Raw genomic sequence first — 21,495 nt, 5'->3', positions numbered from 1 at the left:
CTAAGCCCGCTCCCTCTGAATAATGCAGACAGCAATTACTTCAACACCAAGTATTTAAAAAATGATTTAATTTAAAACTTCTTGCTTTGGCTTAGAAATTCACTAGATCCTTTAAAGGAAGAAGAATACCACACGTTTGCAGGTAGTTTTGAACATAAAGCAACATAGGAAAACATTTCTGTTTTTACTGATTTCTAAGGTTCATGATGAAGAGAAACAACCTGGCCAATTTGCCTGAACTCCCGTGCACTACAGACAATTAAATTTTATCTTCTTTCTTCTGTACAGAACCTAGCAACCTGTGTGTGACTAAAGTGCTACTAATATCAGTGCTTAATTTCTAATATGAATTTGTCTCCAGCTTCTGGCATTTGGTTCTTATTATGTCTTTCTATAGTATGCTAAAGGGCCTTTTAGTACCTGGTATTTTCTCCCTGGGAAAGTACTTTTACATTGTAATCAAGTCACTTCTCAATCGTCTTCTCAATAAATGAAGTAGTTAAAGCTCATGTATTATCTCACCATAAGGCACTTTATGCCACGCTTAAAGTTTCATGGTTCTTATCTGCACTTTGTTCAATCTTTCAATGACATTTTCAGAATATGGAAGGCAGAAAACGGATGTAATACTCCTGTACTTCCCCTACCTAAACTAGATATGGATATAAAATAACGGATACAGGACAAGAGGTTGCAATTGATCTCACCTCACCTTAGCCATCTTAAGGTTATTCAGCAGACCCTGAATTCAAGAGAGGGAGGGCGACTTTCAGAAAGCAATTGGCCCCATCTCTTTTAGGATTCAATGAACTGCCCTGTGTTGGTGGTTTCCCCCCAAGATCAATTGCTCTCTGAAAATCAAGCTCAGGGGCTCGATGGAGCTGACTGCCGATTATATCACTAATGCATCTATCCAGAGTCTTTCCAAGCCTAGCGTCTTATCTCTGTGCTCTGCATTCCCTGTTCCTAGGTATGTAATTGCCTCTGGCTTGGTTAAAATGCATTTTCTTTAAACAGATTCTGTGAATTAAGTGATCCAGGTCACACTATGACAGTCCTGCCATAGTTATTCACTGTCTGACCAGCGTTTGTGTCAACCACGACACATCCTATAAGCAGTGATTTTCACTTACTGCTGTCCCCCTCACTAATCCTGGAGGAAGCCCTTCAAACTACAACCCAAGTGACTTCCTACTGATAATTACTTTCTGATAACTGTCAGCTAGTTTTTAATCTTATTCCATGCTTGCTATTTTTTTAAACAAAAATCAGAATGTTATAAGATTTCAAATTACGTGCAATATGAAATGCTAAGCAGACTACAAACATGCTGTTACTTTATCAGACGGACTTGTCATCTCCAAAATAAATGAAACTAGAAATAAACTACTAGAAATTAAATACTTGACTTGAATACTTGAAACTACAAATTAAACACTTGACTAGAAAAACCTTCGTGTAAAGCCATGCTAGTTGTTATATTTCTGTTCTCTTCTATCCACTCAACTCAATGACAATTTTTCCACTGGTTTGCATGGAACAAGGCTGACTAGCCCACACTCATCTAAGCCATGCAAGCCAGTTGTCTAAGCACTGACACACCACTGTCAATCGCTGCACAAAATTGTTGCTGAATTTTGAAGCCACACTCTTAAATCTGAAGAATTAGAATCTGTGGAACACATAGGTCCCCCACACCAACTATTCAGGAAGTAAAGTAACTGTTGTTTGAACCTACCCATTAAACATGCTTATCCTTAGTACTATCTCATGGTTTATGTCTTCAGCGATAACCTCTTTTAATTACCAATGGTCTGGACTTGGTTTTTAATGCTCCAGCTGCTTCCCAGTACAAGGCTGTCCACAGTGTCTGACAGCATGGCCTTCCAGCTAACCCAGCCTGTTGTCAAAACTTATCCCCTGTCCAGAAGCTGAGGTTTGTGTCTCACTTTCCCTGGACTCTCCTGGGGATTTGAAGACATCCAGAGAGGCTATCGGACTAAATCTGCAAAGATACATGCTAACTTCCAAATGCAAGAATGAAGTGGGGAAACACTATTTTTACTCCTTTCACAGCCTAATTAGCCTTAAATCACCAACTGGTGCGTGGTAACTTCAGAAACTGGTCTCCTCTCACCTGTTGCAAGGCCAGAGCTGCAATGAAAAGACATCCAAAGTGCTACATGTCTGCCTTGACACTTCCATATCACATTAACCTAGAACCCAAAGGATGAATAAGGCTTGAAAGTAGCAATTCCCCATTAAAAATACCTCATTTCCTCAGGTGTCTGACACCCTCAGAGACCTTACATGGGGGAGAGGTACAAATACAGAGTCAGTGCAGCTACAGGCAGGTTGCTCTACATAACCCTTAGCTGCAACATCAACTGCCAGATGCACTCACCCCTGTATTCCTACCTGAACACCCCTGTGCTAATACATAAAGGAATTTCAAAAGTTTACTATTTAGCGAAGTGACAGAGAAATGGGGAAGATGCTGATTCCAGCTTCAAATTCCACTGATGATCACCATCAAATAAACAGAAGGGAGTTAAAACCACAAGGAAAATAGGCCCACATGAACCTGATGAGGTTCAACAAGGCCAAGTGGAAGGTGCTGCACCTGGGCTGGGGCAATCCCAGCCATGAGCACAGACTGGGAGAAGAGCTCACTGACAGCAGCCCTGAGGAGAAGGATTTGGGGTTCTGGTGGACAAAAAGCTGGACAGGAGCCAGCAGTGTGTGCCTGCAGCCCAGCAGGCCAACTGCGTCCTGGGCTGCACCGCCAGAGGGGTGGGCAGCAGGGGAGGGAGGGGATCGTGCCCCTCTGCTCTGCCCTCGTGAGGCCCCACCTGGAGTGCTGCGTCCAGGGCTGGGCCCAGCACAAGGAGGGTGTGGGGCTGTGAGAGCGGGGCCAGAGGAGGGCCGTGAGGGTGGTCAGGGGGCTGGAGCACCTCTCCTGTGAAGACAGGCTGAGAGAGCTGGGCATGTGCAGCCTGGAGAAGAGAAGGCTATGGGGAGACCTCGTGGTGGCCTTTCAATATTTCAAGGGGGCTTGTAAAAAAGATGCAGAGCATCTTTTTACTCAGGCAGATAATGTTAGGACAAGGGGGAATGGTTTTAAACTACAAGAAGGGAGATTTAGATCAGCTGTTAGGAGGAAATTCTTCACTGTGAGGGTGGTGAGGCCCTGGCACAGGTTGCCCAGAGAAGCTGTGGATGCCCCATCCCTGGAGGTGTTCAAGGCCAGGCTGGATGGGGCTTTGGGCAACCTGGTCTGGTGGGAGGTGTCCCTGCCCATGGCAGGGGGTTGGGACTTCATGATCTTTAAGGTCCCTTCTAACCCCAGTTAGTCTACGATTCCATGAAAACACTTAAGGAAATCTTAGTAAACAGGCACTGGAGAAATTTATTGGAACTGCGGAGAAGATGTTTTTATTTTATTTTTTGAGAGAAAGAAAGAGGCAAAGACAGATTGGCTTGGAGATTTTCATGTGTTATTTTTTCTGTCTGACTGCACCTAGCTCTAATTTTCAGCCCCTAGATCTTGTTAGACCTGTAATTGCTAAGTTGAACAGCTTGGAATAGAAGTTTTCTGCCCATCCAGGCACTTATACACTCTCAACCTCTATTAAGCCTAACAAGCCACATTTCCTCAAATCTTCCAATAGCCATATTTTTCAGCTTATTAACTGGTCTGAGAAACTTCCATTTATTAATGTCTCTCCTGAGCTGTGGTCCTCACAGACAGACTTGATGGTGCATGGGACAGGATCCAGTTTGCTGACCCTTGCCCACAGCGATCTCACTTCAGTTTTTGGGGATGCATTGACTGTACACAGGCCAGAGCCTCTGCCTTACCCTTCCCACAAGCATACATACTGCAAGCTCCACCTACAGTGTATTCCTAGGCATAAAAACTCCTATTTGGCCATATTAAAATATCCCAACTGACTACCCAAATGATTCTGCATCAGTAAGCGTCTCCTTGTCTACTACATTCCCAGTCTATATCATCTCCAGACTTTATCGGTAGCTGTCTCCTGCTAGCTCACTGACTAAAAATAAATAGGACTGAGAACCAAACCACAGCAACACTTCAGAGATAATTCTCCGCTTAACATTTACCAGTTTGAAACCTGGCAGATAATTTTGGTATTTTATATAATTGTGTAATTCATATAATTTTTGTATTTTGACAAATGGGACCTACTCAGAGATTTAACAGAAAAAAAGCACTACCTCCTTTGCTGAACAAATTGCAACAACAACAAAAAGGTACAGTCCATTTTCCCTCCACCCACATTGATCAGCATTATATTGCTCTCCCTTAATTTTCAACTAATTGACTTCCAAGTCAGATGTTCTACTGTTTTTCACAGTCACTTTTTGTTCCTGCATACCTGAGTTGTCCAATTTACCTTTCAAATACTGGCACAGCATTTGTTTCTTCAGTCCTGGAGAACTGCAGCGCTCAAAAATTGCTGAAAAATATCAACAGCAACTGCTGACAGAGTTTCCTAGACAGCTCCTTTAAAACTCTTGAATGCAAATTGTTCAGACTTCCTTGTTTGAAGTTCTTCAATTTTAATTAGTGTGTAGAGCTTGTCTTCAATAGCTGTTAAGCGACATCCTGGAGTTATTACTGGGATGAGAATGCCTATGCTACTGTTACTGTGAGACAGTAACTATTGAACGGTTTAATTATCCCACAACCTGGCCAATTTTCTGTGTTATGACATTAAATAACTAGCAAATTGCCTTGATAACCCAAACAGACTTTATTGTAAAAAAATTTTTTTACAGAAAATCTTTCTGTAACCTGGGTCATCTTCACTGGTAACAGTCTCTCAGTGAAGCTGATGTTCAGATGCATGAGTAAGCTGAACCCTTGGTGAACCACTGACTTTTCTGTCGTGTGCTCCAGCACTGAATCCTCAGCTCCACTAGGTGCTACTTCCAGACCAGGAGGTTCAGGAGGAGGATGGAAGCTGAGGAGGAGCAAGGTGTTTTTTTTTCCAAAAGCAAACACATAACACAAAATGAGGGGCAGACCCCTACCTCACTTCTCAGATTCGTTTTTCTGCGTAGATGACAGATAGCAGCGCTGCAATTTTCTCTGTCTCTGGGATGGCTTACCTGAGAAGGAGCTGAACTAGTGCCGCTTGAATGGCCAACCCCAGCAACCAGGTGACACAGCAGCAATTTGTGAAGCAATAGTTATTTTGGGATTGCTATCTACCCACGGCAGCAAGCATCATTCAGCTGTACAAGGCAGAAACAGAGGCAGCTCACTCATGGCATGGGACAGCGTTCAGCAGCAAGTTGCTCCCTCCCAATCCATTTGGAAGCAGAAAGGACCAAGACACGCTGAGCACATCTCACTGCTCTCCTGGTGCACCACAAACACTCTGGGGTTAAAAGACTAGGGAAAATGTCTCTGAAGTTGTGAACCTTTGCCAAAATGAACTTCTGGACAATATTTTAGGAGAAGGACAAACAGAGAAAAAAGGAAATTCAGTTTTTCTCGACAAATACCTTAAAATATACATGAAGCCACTCAAATACTTCCTACCTCACCAACCAAATGCACTGCAATAGCATATACCTCACCAAGAGCATACAAAGAATGAGGACCGTTTGGAAGAGTATGGCACATTAAGCAGAAAGTTTTCACAAAGATGTGCCTCTTTCAAATTTCACGTTACAGATGCATGTGAAGTAAAGTTACATGGGTTTGTTGCAATGCAAGTTTTACGTCAACTCTACATTTTTCAAGCCTCAAAGGTTTGAATGTAAATATTCATGATCTCCACAGCATATTTGCCACATCAAATAGACTTTGAATATTTTATCATATGAACCACTAAAGTGATTTTGCACGATCTTTCGAAGAATACATACTTGCTCAGGAAAGTCAAAAATTTCAACTGCAAGTGTTAAAACATTCAGAAGATTATGTAAAATGTAGAGAGATTAGCTTGTCACCAAAAAAAAACATATCCTTTAGAAACCCCAGCTCTCCTTGGAAATCCCTGCTTACTTCTGCCAGGACATCACTTGTTCAACTTCAAAGTATTTTAAGATCACCACGTACGACAAAAACACCACAGAAATCATTTTCTTAGGGTTTAACAGCCACTAGCACGGTTCAACACTGTAGCTATACATGACTTAAGTACATTCATGTCAAATGATGGAAAATACAGTTAAACTAAATTTCAACAGAAGCCTCTTGTAATGGCAACAACAAAAAAAATTATTCTGTTCTCTCGTTTTCTTGATTATTCACTTAATAATTGTGAAATAAGTTATATTTGGAAAAAAAAGTGTAAATGTTTAAAAATCAGAAGAAATTGGTTGAAATCTGACTAAAGTGATGCTAAACACCTCAATGGCATCAAAGAGTTAAAAATAAAACCATGACTAATTCCTGATAAATCAAATCTAATGAATAATATCTTCCTAATATATCACATACAGCAGCAGAAAAAAAATAGCGTATCAGTGCTAGGGACACCCTGGCAAGTAGAATAGCGAGTAAAAAAAAAAAGTGCATTTATTTCTACTAGATTCAGTTACCAATTAATAAAATATTATAGTGATGACTCTACAGTATCAATAAACAGCCTTAGAGACAGTGGGAGCGGTATGAATAATATCTTTAGGAACAGAGCAGAAGAATTTAAGGTATAATCTGTCTCTCTGTTGTTAATTGTGCAAAGTAGGAGGCATCTACCTGAAAAAGTGAAAAATACATCTGGAAGAAGATGGGATCTCCTCCCCGCGTCCAGCCCGAGGTAGGTGCTCGCTCCTGCCCCTGCTTTGGATGCATGCGGCGCCTCCCGCCCGCTCCCCCCCTCCCGCTCCCCAAGGAAATGCACACATAGATGAGTGCAGAGCTTTCCCTTCCCTGCCCGAAGCTGCGAATGCTTAAAGGGGAAACCTTTTCTAAAAGGCACCGAAGGCGAACCCCAGAGCACAGTTTCACAGAGGGAAGACAGCCATTTGGTTCGTGTGCTCTGCTGCTTCCCCCCCGTGCAGAAGTGTTGCTAAGCTATAGCGTTCTGCGATGTTCGACGGGATCTGTAGGCACACTAACCCTTTGTTCCACAGTTGTTGCTACTGAGAAGGAAGGAATTGATGCTCGATAGCCTTGGTGACTTAAAAAAAAAAAAAAAAATCACCACTATAAACCTCTCTCCTCCCTGAAACAGTTTTTATCTATGGCATAGGGAAGGGAAGAAGCAAAACCTGATTAGGCTGCAATTCTTGTACGGGTGCAGATGCTCCCGTCAATGAAAATGGAAGCTTTCACCACAAACTTAAAACCAGTCAGACCAACACGTCTTCAATATCACTTCCAAAGTATGTGCTGTGAAAACATCCTGGTGCTGTGCACATGTCCTGTAAATGAGAAGTATGTGCACACACTCGACAAATGAGCCCCCCCGCCCTCCTACAAATGGGGATGCATTTAATTTCAGCCTTGTCCTGCTGTATCAATCAGGTGCCACAACCAGTACAAGGAAAACGTGAGAAGATTAAAATCCCTGAAACATAACTGAAGCTGTCCTGTTTAACACCGCAAGCACTACACATGATTTGGCCACCTGATACTATAAATACATTTCAAAGTACTAAAAACAAGGTGTCATTTAGAATATCATTATTCATTTCTGTGAGGAACCCTCAAAACTTCTGAGACTTAAAGGTAAGAGAGAGACCAACGCTTTCTATGCCCTTCTTCCCTTACACAGTTAAATGCAAATTCCCCTTTACAGTCATATTCCTGCTATCTCCCTGCATACACAGCTGATACGCCACCTACTGCAAAAGCCAGCTGACAGACCAAGCAATGCTAGCAGCATTTCCATTCCAACATCGTGCCGGAGCTGAAGAGAGGTGCTTTTAAAAAAATCGTCTTTTCAAGCTGACAGGAACAAAGCAAGATTGCTGGCTTTTCGTCCTCGCTTCGATAATGGAGAGAAAATCAAACAGAAGAGCAAAGGAATCTGAAGAAAAACACTGCACCTCCGAAGGCTCGGAGCAAGACAAGGACTATAAAACGTCTCTGGTTACTCTGAACGTTGGTGGCTATCTATACATCACACAGAAACAAACACTAACCAAGTATCCAGACTCGTTTCTTGAAGGTATCATCAACGGCAAGATAATGTGCCCTTTTGATGCGGATGGACATTACTTCATAGACAGAGATGGACTCCTTTTCAGGCACATTCTGAACTTCCTACGAAATGGAGAACTTCTGCTACCGGAAGGGTTTCGAGAAAATCAACTTTTGGCACACGAAGCAGATTTTTTTCAGCTTAAGGTATTATCAGATGCAGTGAAATCGAAGTGGGAGAAGGAGCAGCTAGCGTCTAGAGAGACTACTTTCCTGGAAATAACTGACAGCCACGACCGTTCCCAGGGTCTTAGGATTTTTTGTAATGCTCCCGATTTCATAGCAAAAATTAAATCCCGAATCGTACTGGTGTCCAAAAGCAGGCTGGATGGCTTTCCAGAGGAGTTTTCTGTGTCTTCAAATATTATCCAATTCAAATACTTCATAAAGTCTGAAAATGGTACACGACTTGTGCTGAAGGAGGACAACACCTTTGTCTGCACCCTGGAGACTCTTAAGTTTGAGGCTATTATGATGGCTTTAAAATGTGGATTTAGACTGCTGACCAGCCTGGATTGCTCGAAAGGGTCTATTGTTCACAGCGATGCACTTCATTTTATCAAGTAATTGCAAAGGCAGAGGAAACGAGCATGCAGCCAGCAAACCTCCTGTAACTACAGCGTCCTGGCATCACAAATATCGTATCTAACTAGCCCTGTGCCACAGAGCTCGGCTGCTAATCAGTTAATGTGAGCTAATGGTATGTAAATCTCATAATGACATCCATCTCTGGCTTACTTAAAGCTGAATGAGAATTTTATGCCTGAATTTAATAAAAAAAATTATCTGCTAACCACTGTAAACACAGATTGAATGCTCTATGCTATTTGTAATATGTTTTCTTCATGCTGTCTTTCAGCCGGAGAGTCTGGCTGGATTTTTGTGTACTTGTATGACTACCACGCACACACCTTGCTGCTCTGCTAAGCAGTAGGGAGAGTATTTTCATATAACAGGCAGGCTTAAAATCTGTTTTGCTTATAACAAGTCTCAGACTGGATTTTAAATGGAATAAATTCTTCTGAACGTTCGTTAGTGTTTATGCGATTGTCCTGGATTTGCCAAAACATGAAATTGAAAGAGGGTTCAAAATCAATCAACTCGATTTTAAAGTTAAACTAATTATTTCAACTCACTTAAAATCAAATTTACAGCTGTGTTACTACATTAACAACAACTGCTAAAACATGTAAACCAACAAATAATGCTGGGGAGGGATTAGTTCTATTATGGGAAATGAGCTGAATCTGCAGAGAACGTTACATTTTCTGGTTAGATATATTTATCAGATGGCTAATAAAAATGTTTGGTATAAAGTTTCACATAACAGGCTTCCAATAATGACATCCTACAATGCTCAAGTTACTATTTTCTACTAATCATTGGTGTTCATAACGACAGGCAATTAACAGAGCCCTTGCTTTGCACAGTAGCTTTCTAAAAGCAGTTAGCAGTATTAGTTTTGAATAGACCACCTGCTGGCATTTAAGATGCATGAATATAAGTAATAGAATAAATATCTTCTTTCTCCTCATCTTCACAATTTATCAAATCTGCTAATTTATATTTTAAACAAGGTTTTAATAGCTTCGACGGAACAGCCCTAATTTAACGGCAAGCATTACAAACCAGTCACTCCACAAAAGCCGACTGAAAAATCAACACGCCACACAAAAAGAAGCTGCACTAACTCAAAGTTTAAGCTTTGTCTATCACTGGACTCTACCATCATTCACAGCTCAAATGAAACCAAAATTCAAGTAAAATACCATTAAAGACAAAATCCAACCAAACAGTTTCTTAACTTTCCCAGAATATTAATTTTGTATAGAAAAAAGGAAATAAACATTAAGACCATCCAAGTAAAATGCACTACGGTCCAGAATAGAAGTGACAACTGAGGAAAACAGCTAACATTTGATAGGCTGAAAACAATTTTGTCTTGGCTTTTAGAGGGAACAAATCCATTTTCAGTAATAGCGACTGGGAATACAAACTCAATGTCCCTTTGTCCATCAGTGTGAAACCCCAGTTCACTTGTAACATACAATGACTGTTGGTAACTGGGTCCCTTGCTGGAGATAAATTCACAGAGGGAGACCAGGCAGCAGTGACTGGAAAACAATCCACTATGATTTTATCAAGTGGGGAAGTCCAATCTCTCCAGAATACCCACAGAGTAGAAACTATAAACTTTTCTATCCTCTCTACATTGCAAACTTAAGGATCAGAAAATACGTACTTTTAAAAGGAACTTTCCCAAACCATTTAAAAATCACATCATAAATTTCAGGCACGCAAACTGAAGAAGAGTTTGCGTGTCCCAGAACTTCTCTGAGTTTGTCCACGTACATTAACCATCTACAGAAGATTTATAGGAAAATACAATACATACTCACCTCTTTTATACTCTTAGGCCCTTCAAGCTAGAACTCTATCACTGTGTACTTCATGATCCTCCCTCCTTCCCTTCCACACACCACAATAAATTGTTTTCAAAGTGGTGCCTTCAAAAATTCTCATTAACCACTAATCTTGTACCTAAAACAATCTCTAAGACTTCTGCAGAAAGTAAATGTGAAAGCTCACCTGAAAGAATTTCAAGTTCCTGCTGATCTCCTAGGACAAGACCTAGAAATATCATCACACAGAACGATGACATGAAAAGCCCTTTGTGGACTCATTTCTTTACATGAGAAAAGAAAGTGACAAGACAATCTTAACAAGCTTCTTAACTAATCTCCAAGTTTTAAAGAAGCATGCTCTCACTGCTGTCAAATACACAGCCTGTATGAGCACAAAGCCTGGAGGAGGCTGTTGCTCCTCAGATGTCACATCATCCATTTTCACTTAAATGCTTTTGGTTATAACCTTCAGTTATAATTAATTTTTGACTGAGATTTAAATTGCCATTACAGTTGAAAAGAAAGAAAAAAAAGAGCAAAATTAATTTTGATTCCAAACAATTAATAAAAATCTTCTGTGGTTGCCTGCCTTTCAGTTGGGCTCTTAGGAACCGTTAGCACCGTCGTATCAGAAAGCATCACCACTTGCTCACCGTAGCATGACTTCACCCATGAAAAAGCAGCAGAGAATTTGACAATTCTGCATTTGTTCTAGGAAACACTTTTGCAATATAAGCTATTCACAAGCTGGTAATCACAGGTAAAATTCAAAACACCTGAAATATCCTTCTAAGAAGATTCTGTAGTTATTCTTACAAGATGTACTGGAAAGCTTTCATTTGCCAGGCGTTTGGTTCACAGTACCTAATTCCATCTTAATTTACAAAAAAAAAAGAGCATTTGAAAACTTTCTTTTATTTTTGAAGTGAGAAGTGTACATATCTACTCTTATGTAAAAAAAAAAAAAAAGGTACTGTTTTATTTTAGTTGTTTAAAATTCAGTGATTCGTTACATTAAATACTTTACTTTTTTTTATTTCTGTGTAAATAACACTGATGTCTATGGCACACGTAGTCATCTGCTGTAATACCAATTTCCATCTTGACTTCTTTTCCCGTTCTCATGGGCACCCATGCGTTTGTACAAGTGGCAGGATTTGGAATTTTTATGTGCTATCTCCGATCGAAGGCACCTCACTCAGCTGTTCAAAGCACACAGCAGAAACAGAAGGAAGATGAGGATAACAAAATCATTCCCTTCCCAGTTCGCATTGTAGCTGATATGAGATAATTCAATGTATTTGTGGTTTTGTTCAATCAGATGCTTTGATCTAGCTACGAACTTGAATAATTTATCAAACCAGGATGGCAGTGTCTTGCTTTTATATATAAACAAAATGACCACATAAAGCTTCCATAATGTTTCCTCTACACTCCATAAATATTTAATATAACAAATACATCTTGCATATGTTCACTCAGGTGGATGCTTGTGTTACAACACTGTAGGGTTGCCAGCAAAGGAAGCAAGTTAAACAGTATGGTTACCTTTTCTGCCTTGTCTTTACAGTTGTAAGTTGCATATTTAATACTGCTATGACAATGATAAAGGTGCAAAATCAAGTGCTTAAGTTAGGAATACTAACAGCTGTTTTAACAACATTACGTTGAATATGAAATACATGCAAGTACTTCTATTCCTCTTTCATTAAGAGCTGAATCACAATGACTTACCAGTATAACCCTGCAAGTATCATGTAGGAACTGTAATTTTTATAATTTCTGTGAATTACCTTCAATTGCGGTGGTAGGAATAAAAAGTAACTTCCCCTTCCCCAAGGAGGGGCTTCAACCTGTTCTCACTCTAGAACACCTCCACTTGCCTCCCTGCCTGTTTTCCTGGGTGAGAAAACGGGCCATCAAGTGGACAATTGAGAAAGGACAGGGAGCTGAAGGCAGGGGTGATCAACACACACTGCAGAAAAAACTTTCTGGCCCCTGTGAATTCTCTGAGTGACTGCCCATGGAAAAAAATATATATATACATTGATGTTAAATTGATCAAAACACACATTGTACTGCTTCCTCCCACACTTGCATGCCCATACTTTCCATTGGTGGAGGAGCAAGCAACAGCTGTTTTATCACACTTGGCAGTATGCTATCATAATAATCACCTATTTGGTTTATTTCTACGTGAGGACAAAACCTCAGAGTGGCTCCACTAGGTCAGGCTAAGATCTCTCTTTGCCCAGTATTCCCAGTGATTGTGAACTCTGTTTCCATGCCTTCATAACTCTGGTCATGATTCCCATTTTTGACCCTCTGACCTTCCCCTCTCCTAGAAGGCAAGTAAGTAAAGACAGTAGCCAAAAGCAGGTGCCTAGGAAAAAATGCAGGAAGCAGAGAAACGTATGTGATGCTCCCCTGAAGTATTCTGCCAGACTCCAACAGCTCACTGCCCAGAGACTTCTAGAGCCAGTCACTTCATCACAAGCCACTTCTAGAGTGGCTTGATGCCTTGAGAGGCTTGGCAGAGAGCCTTGATGCTGTGAAACACACAGGCTGTGCATCAAGGTCAGGTTACAGCTCTCATCTCCCTACTGTCAGTACCTGTTTGCCCCGTGACCAGTGTTTCACAGCATCCTAACTGCCTTACTGACCTTTTCCACATACTTGCATCATATTTTTAACTGTATTCTTGCATTTGTACTTGTCACGACTGTGTGACAACTGGCCATCTTTTTTCTAACATAGATAATATTTATTTAAATCCTAAAAGGAAAAAAAAAATCACAACCTCAATTGCAGCAATCAGTGACATTGTTATTTTCACCTCTTTCTTACAAGCATTGCAAGGTTTCCATTCAATAAGATGGAAGGACATTAAGAAACTCAGGTTCCCTCCCTGCCAGCATACAAGCAGAATAAGGACGTGCAAGAATTACTGCAATTTAAAAATGGAAGTGCCTCATCCATTACTTTGTTTATTTAAGTAGAAGGGTCATGGTGTCCTGATTCAAATAATGAATGAGGAACAGGGATGGGAGAGGCAGGTTCATTTGGGTCTATGATAAAATAAACATCATTTTCTTAGGCAAGAATTAATTCATCTTTGATGAATAACTATTACCTAACCTCAGTCTTGTCTCCTGTCCTATAACACAGGGCACAAATTCATAGACTGACAGGAAAGTGACTACTAGTTTAAAAAAAAAAAAAGGTATCTTCATATGAAGAGAGAGGCTTGTAGAAGTGGTTAGGTTGAAACAAAAGCAATTGATAAGGTACAAGACATTTAAGATCAGAAAATATTACGGTTTTCGACTTCTTTTGAAATGGCCATTCTGTAAGCACCGTGCACTGGGGTATCACACAGAACACTGTCTCGAAACACTGCCTCTCTAAATCACCATTCACACAATAATATGTCAGAAAATAAGCAGCACGGCAAAGGCGGCAGGAGGAAGATGTATAACGGCACCTGAGGAACTCGGGTGAGCAAGCATTCTGAAAAAGAAAACACGCTTGCCTTTCTTTCTGAAAGAAATTGCATAATATCCTGCAGAACTAGACAGTTGACTTCTCCTCCTAAAAATGTGCGTAGTAGGAGTACCACACAGCTAAAAGCAACAGTCTACAAAAAAGCTGTTTCTATCTGCACTGGTAACAGCTTAACATCATTGCCATTATCATTTAACACCACATTTGTTCATTTTAAGCTTCAAAAAGGAGTACTGTTCTGCTGCTTCCGAAACAAAAACATTCATGAAACTTGTACAATAATTATAGCCGTAAACAACAGCCACTCATTTAAAACATTATTACATGGTGACAGGCAAGTTCAGCATGTTAAGGTTTAAAAACCAAGCAATTAGAAGATGACTTAAAAATGAAGCCATTCTGAAGGTCTGTAAACCTGTGATAATGCTAGAAATAAGTACAGCATTGCCTTGGTTACTGGTGTTACATCTTTTGGGAATACAATAGGTTTATGGAGCATTCATGGAACCCACAATCTTTCTGGACGTTGAAAGGGGGCTCCTACAGTTCCATTCCAAGCATTATTTCAGTTACCTGAAAACCTAGATCCCTATGCTTTTCCAGGATACTTCCACTACCACCACCCTCTTGACACCGAAAGAAGAACCAGCATCCTCTTTAGGGAGGGTGGCACCTCACCAGCTGCAGGAGCTTTTGGAGATGAAGACCAAAGACCAAGGAGATGACAACGGGTTTTAAAATCCAAGGCTGCTTGCAAGGGAAAGCTGCAGCTCCAGGAAGATGAGGCTCCACAGGGGCTGCTAGAGCTTGCAGTGCCAGGCTGCCCGAGCAGCGAGGGCTGGGAGGAGGCAGTGCAGTGAGACAGCTCATGATACCTGAGCACCAGGGCCGAGGAGGGTAGAAGGACTCCGTGAGAGTGACTGTCACCTCGGGGCCTTGGGTTGATGGAGAAGGCACAGGACAGCAGTGAGGTTGAACAACACAAATAACTAAGTCTAATTATCTTGAAATTACTACTATTAATAATTCTCTTTTGGCTTTTCGTGTGTCACATTTCAGAAGGACAATTTTCTTTTCTTTTTTTTTTTTTCAGCTGCAGCAATAAGAGGAATGGAAAGATACATTTTTTTTATTTAACAGAAAAATATCAAGCTATAAAGCTACTGCTGTAGCTCCACAGAAAGCTGCTTGTTAACTCAAAGAAGGTTCTTGATTTTGTACCACAGTGAACAGATGAATAAAAAACCCAACAGGTCAGAGGTGGGTACAGACTCTCTCAATTAAGAAGGAAAAATTAAGCAAACAAACTAGCAATGAACAGCCTAAGCATCAAGAAACGTAAACAGAGTAAGCAACTGTAACACCAAACCCAGTCGTTTATTGCCTCTTTCCTACTTAAATAAAGCCTTTGGCAAGCATTAGGGATAAAGCAGTACATTTTCCTCAATCTGAACCTGGTAATCTCATAGGAAACAAATTAAAAGTCCTGCAAGCCAGGCAGGTAAGAATCAGCTAAACAGAGAAAAAGGCACTCTCAGGTTACCAGCTGACTTCATCTAAGGCCGGCAGCACTGCCAGGTCCTGTGATATTTCCTACACATTTTCTAAAATGAATAGCAAGTCATGTTCTTTCCCTACAGTGCAGAAATCTACCGTATAAACTGCTTTATGCCTTCTCATAGAACATTAAAAATCCACCTGGATAATACTCTTCTGCGATGCACGGATGAGGGTTTTAGGGCTTGCCCACAGATTACGGTGCAGAAATTCCCAAGACAACCTGCATGTGGAAGACAATGTGCACAGCTACACACTGCTCCTGTTGGCAAGATGCTGGGGCTGGAAAAGCCTTATAGCTCTGGGAAAGCACCAAATGAGCTCTGCTAGACTGTTCCCAGACTCAGGCACGCAGAAAGCTGAGGTCCTACTGTGCTGCAGTCTCCTGTGCTCTCGCATCTGCTCCTAGCTTAAGGTAGAGATGAGTGACTGCACACAGCCTTAGAAGGGCTGCTCTTGGCTTTGCCTTCACCGCCTTTCCCCTCAGAAGTTACATCCATGTTGAACCTGCTCATTAATTTAAGTGGTTAAGGCTACGAAGCTATGCAGAGTTTCTTCTTCCTCACTATAAAGTGGCATAAGCACTTCGTTGTAAGTAGGGAGAGAAAAGAAAAGATTATTAAAGAAGCTTATCACAAGCCCGTTACTTAAAAATTCAGGCAGAGACTTGGGAGGAAAATGTGCTCATTTGACACCTAGATAAACTGGAAAAAAACAGGAAAAAAAAAAGCAGAGCCTGGGAATCAGGCATACTGGGTCAGATCAGCATCTGGATCCCAGCACCGTGGCTGAAAGCAGATACCCGCCAAGAGGCCTGAGGACAGAGCAAACACATGATTCTCGCCCTAGACACACATCCAGCTACCAGGTATTTGGGGCTTGGGCTCTCTCAAACCAGACGTCTTCTCAGCCTTACCGCCATTCAGTACCTCTGTGGTCTCCTCTAAAGCCCTGAAAGCCTTTAGCATACCTCATCTTCACGTACACATCCTCTGGCAGGCAATTCAATAGCTTAATTACATTCTGAGCGCAGAACCACCTCTTATTTGAAACTGCCTCCTGCTAGCTTTACAGCTGCTACACACCAGCCTTGTACTGGCCACAGCAGCAAGCATGAGATCTCTCTCTGCCCCTTTGATCCGCGACCACTCAAGGCTCTGGTTTAGTCCCGTAGCACTGCAAAAGGCTGAGGATGGAGCCCATCCAATGCGATCATGCTGGTAGGTGGGTGAACTGCAATAAGCAGCAAAATCCCTCACAGAAGACAAAAAACAACTTGTGGAGTCATCATCTGCAACCCCAGACATGGTTGAAATTCCTGGGATTCCTTGAGAGTCACAAAGATCTTAAGCGTGGGAGACGGGGGGATGTGGGCAACCTCTTTTCAGTGGTCTGTAGGGACAGGACAAGGGGCAGTGGCCACAAGATGGAGCCCAGGAAGTTCCGCACCAACATGCGAAAGAACTTCTTCACGGGGAGGGGGACGGAGCCCTGGGACAGGCTGCCCGGGGAGGTTGTGGAGTCTCCTTCTCTGGAGATATTCAAGGCCCGTCTGGACGCCTGCCTGGGCAGCCTGCTCTCGGGAACCTGCTGTGGCAGGGGGGTTGGACCCGGTGAGCTCCGGAGGTCCCTTCCAGCCCCTACAATTCTGTGATTCTGTGATTCTGGATAGAGACTGCATGGCAAAATTACGGGCCTGTACTGAAAGCTGTGAAGCACTTCACAGGATACATGACTTTTTTCTTTAGTTTCTTTTTTAAAAAAAATGGATTATATTTGAGACAAAACATAAATGCAATCAAAAGAAAGATGACTGCAAGCTAAATACATCAGGACTGCTCAGTCAAGCAAATATTAAAATATTCATACAGTATTCTAAAATAAATAGACATTAAGGGCAATATTTATGCAAGTTTCTTAAAAAAATTAGTTCCAATTAGTGTTGACCTACATTAAATTGTAGGTCCTTTTTTGCTGTTCTACCAGTGCACCCTCCTTAATTCTCCAGACTATCTACTATAACCAGGATGATAGCCTTCGACTACACATACCATAACGCAGGAATGGTTGCGTCTTTATCTGTTTTAACAGCAACAAATGGAACCTCATTACTGATTACAACTCCTGGAATACTACCAAGAAGTCCGTTATTTGAGTTTTGTTGCATTTATCTGCCAACAGAAAAGTTTAATTTCCAAGACAAAAACCGTTTCTGCAGCTTGAAAATGGCAGATTCTGTAATTATCTTCAACACTGAGATTTGCGCTAGTTTTCAGATTAAGAATTACTGCTCTCCTCCTCCTGATGATCGTTTCTGTCCTTAGTTAAATTTTGCTTTTGAAGTACAATTAATATACATTAATTGCTCTGAAGTGGATGAAATCAAGTGTGCACTTTGCAGCTTCATGCAGTTGTGTCATACCGTAAGAACTCTGTGCCTTTAACAAAACCTTGCTGACTTCACTGCAATGCTGTTCAGCATTAAGCAAAGTGCTTACACTGAATTTTAAGTATACCAACGTATGTATAATCAATACCTGAAATTCTTTGTCGCGACACCGAAAAATGAAGCAAGTGCGATCTACAGACAGTTCAAGCATTACATACTTGTGTCTGCAGCCAAACGTGTACATTCGCAGTGGGCAAAATGTTAATTCTAGGTTCATGCTCTACCGTCTGCAGTATCTCAGATAATTTATTCCTTCTACCCAAAATCAAATAAGAAATGGTCCCAGCGGTTCCTCTCCTCTCACTAGAAGGCTTTAGTATTACTCACCAGCAGGTACAGGGGAAGAGATGACTAACACCTTGTCCTAAAGCTTGTTAAGCACTGATGGCCGCTATTTGCTATCAACTCATGTCAAAGACTTTAAGAGAGGAAATTTATACAGAATAGGAGTGCAATTGGCTAGAAGCAGGTTCAGGACACGTAACGGTGGCTGATGCACGCATCCTTGAAGAAAAATATGCATCTGTGGTCTGTGTACATAGCTGAAACAAACACACACCCCTATGAAAGAAATACTACGCTTTCAAAATGATGTTCTCAAAGCTTAGGCAACATTATAATATGAAATATATCATATAAATATGTATTATATCATAATACTAATTGCTGGCTGTGCAACTTTAAGTGAACATGCTTCCACGAGGACAGTGCATAAGCGCAATAAGAACACACTTCTTTACCATACCATTCTTAAAAGACAACACAGGCTCAGGGCAGCAGCTTCTGGGTATTTTTACTTTGGGGTGAGGGGAGGTAGGTCAGACTTTAAGTGGCGTAAACACTTGGCTTTCACAGCTTCTGTTACCACTGACAGCACTTATGGGTAGGTGCAAGAGAAGCCATAAGCAAACAGGAACTATATACACACGTTTGGATTTAAATTATTTGTTCAGAGAGCACATGCTGCTGCTTGGCATCACATAGGAAAAAGCAGAGCCAATTCTCATTTCTCGTTCCTTTAGCTGACACCTTATTTGCTCCTTCCTTTTACATTCAACAAAACCCAGCACTGGCTGGCACCCTGAGCAGTGTTATCACATGCACTAAAGATCTCTGTATGGAAAAAGTGATCTCAAATTATCAAACTGCATATGCAGAAGGAGCTCTTATTTTGTTTAGGTAAACTTGTTTCATGTTTTATCTTAATTCCTGAATATTTTGACTGTAACCTTAGCATCATTCAAGGTAATATGGATATTGACAGTTTACATGGGCTCAAAAACCAACAGGGATACTTCACGGAAGAAAAAATCCATGAAGGCCTGCCTATTAAATAGAAGGACCATTACCCCTGGCTCTGTATCTCTCTGACCTTCAAATCATTAAAGACTGGAAGAAGCACCCTGGGGAGGCATCGCTATGCTTTGCACTGTTCTTTTACCCTTCTCAAGACTTCCCAGCCACCACTGAGGACAGGATGCTGGGTATGTGAACTCTGGTTTGAACCAGTATCACGTTGTCTCCCTCCACATGGTATGAAGTGTTGTGGCAATGCTGGTCCAACGATAAATGTTATTACAAATACCATACATAATACTGGTGATTTATAACTTAAGAGAAATTCTGAAGGTAGTACCCTCCTAATGTAAAAATTTGTGGGAACAGTTTAAAGAGGTAAATCAGAGCATTTCTTCATGTTACCTTCTAACTACACATAAACTTCATCACAGTAATATCCAAAAGCATCCTCGTTACTCTAAAACGCTAAATAAATATAGAAAAGGCATCATCTTTGCCTCAAAAATACTTATCGTGGGCCAAGATGATCAGCAGTGAAATGGAGCCCTCAGTAAGCTGAATTACTTGAAAGGCAGTTTGGGAAAGGTCATCCAACTTTCATGATGCATTTGAGGAAAAAAGTAAATAAATTCTAAACAAATAATTGTAACTGATGGCTAAGGGTCTTCCTTTAAATGCCACAGTGTAACCAACTACCATCACTTCGAAGCTGAGTCCCCAGTCAGCTTAATTCCACGAAATGGGCTTGGTGCTTCATCTTGGCAGTGTATTTAAACAGTGCCCAGCATACAGTAGCTCATTCTTCTGACTGAAGCAAAAGTACAAACAACTAAGCATGTGGTCACCTTCTACAATTTGGAGGAGACAGAAAGAGTGAAGAGAAGACAACTCAATCATTCAAAATGCAAAACCAAAGCAAAACAGAATTAAAAAAAACCACCAAAGCCAAGCAAAAACATGCACACATGCCTACAATGAAAAAACAGCAGAGAAATGCAATATAAATATTAAAATTCTGGCTCATTTCAGAAGTTAAACTCTTAAGATCTGCTTAAAATGTGACATCCCACATCAGTGAGTCTCATTGTTCAAGTGGTATAAAAATACTAATCTCTAGAAAGTAGCCCTTCATCACCTTAAAGTCACATCACTATTACCATATAATCAGAGGGAATGGGTTTTAACAATGGGGAAAACTGCAAGCTAGAAACATACCTTGGATTCAGTAGGAGGATATAGATATAACATTTCTAAAACTAGTCATAAGTCTTTTGACATGCTTAAGCCACTACAATAAAAAGCATCTCAATGTTAAAAAAAATTCCTTTAAAAAAAAAAAAAGATGAAGTATACACTTTTGGCATCAGCTGAAACTGAAATGCAGTTCAAATAAAAGTCAAATACATGAAAAAAAAAAGAACACAGAAGAAACAGGCATCTCCATATTACAGTGTATGAAAAAATACATTCCAGAAGACATTTTGAAAGGCCACTAGCATTAGACTTATATTTAGGAATTGCTTTTAAGAAGGGCAGGGGTATAAGGCTCTTTCTAGTCCATCTACTGTCTCTGCCACGACTACTTACAAGTGCCAGTACTATTTAATCTGCATGCATCACGGGTAATCCTTCTGCTAACAAGCCTGAAATTTGTCTATGTGTTTTACATTAGCTGTGTCTAGTTTCCCAGGATCACAGGCTCTTGCTTACCCTGGCACTTATTCGTGCTAGTACATTAGTGATATTTTTGAAACATCTTTCATAAAAGCAAAAAAGGGTATTTTTACGAAATGCTACTTGACACTAAGATTCTGATACTGCCATGTAATACCAGGCAATTTCAGTAATGTAAGCCCAAAGGATTTAGCAGAAGAGAGGGGAGCAGCTTATGATCACACAGCCCCAAGAGAGCTCTGCTTGAGTTTCTGGGGAATTGCACTTGCACCTACCTGTCTCATTCTAAGATACCTTATGGAGCTGTCTCCTTCCTCCTCGCTGTAAAGGAAGCCTGCTCAGACTAGTTTAGACCTGAAATGAAATCTTAACATTCCTAAGCCTGCCTGATATCTTATTTGATAGAAGCATGTTGACCA

At 40.9% G+C, this 21,495-nt stretch overlaps 2 protein-coding genes across 2 annotated transcripts in view; one reads left to right on the top strand and one right to left on the bottom strand.

Moving 5' to 3' along the window:
• Window positions 1-21,495, bottom strand: part of GTF2F2 (general transcription factor IIF subunit 2) — a 90,889-nt gene that overhangs the window by 51,814 nt on the left and 17,580 nt on the right. The window lies entirely within an intron of this gene.
• Window positions 7,982-8,755, top strand: KCTD4 (potassium channel tetramerization domain containing 4). The gene has a single exon (XM_035553314.1). The coding sequence runs from the start codon at window positions 7,982-7,984 to the stop codon at window positions 8,753-8,755; it is 774 nt and encodes a 257-aa protein (XP_035409207.1).

This window comes from Cygnus atratus, chromosome 1, assembly GCF_013377495.2.
Source record: "Cygnus atratus isolate AKBS03 ecotype Queensland, Australia chromosome 1, CAtr_DNAZoo_HiC_assembly, whole genome shotgun sequence".
NCBI classification, from domain to species: Eukaryota; Metazoa; Chordata; class Aves; order Anseriformes; family Anatidae; genus Cygnus; species Cygnus atratus.
This window is presented reverse-complemented; position numbering and strand designations above follow the sequence as displayed.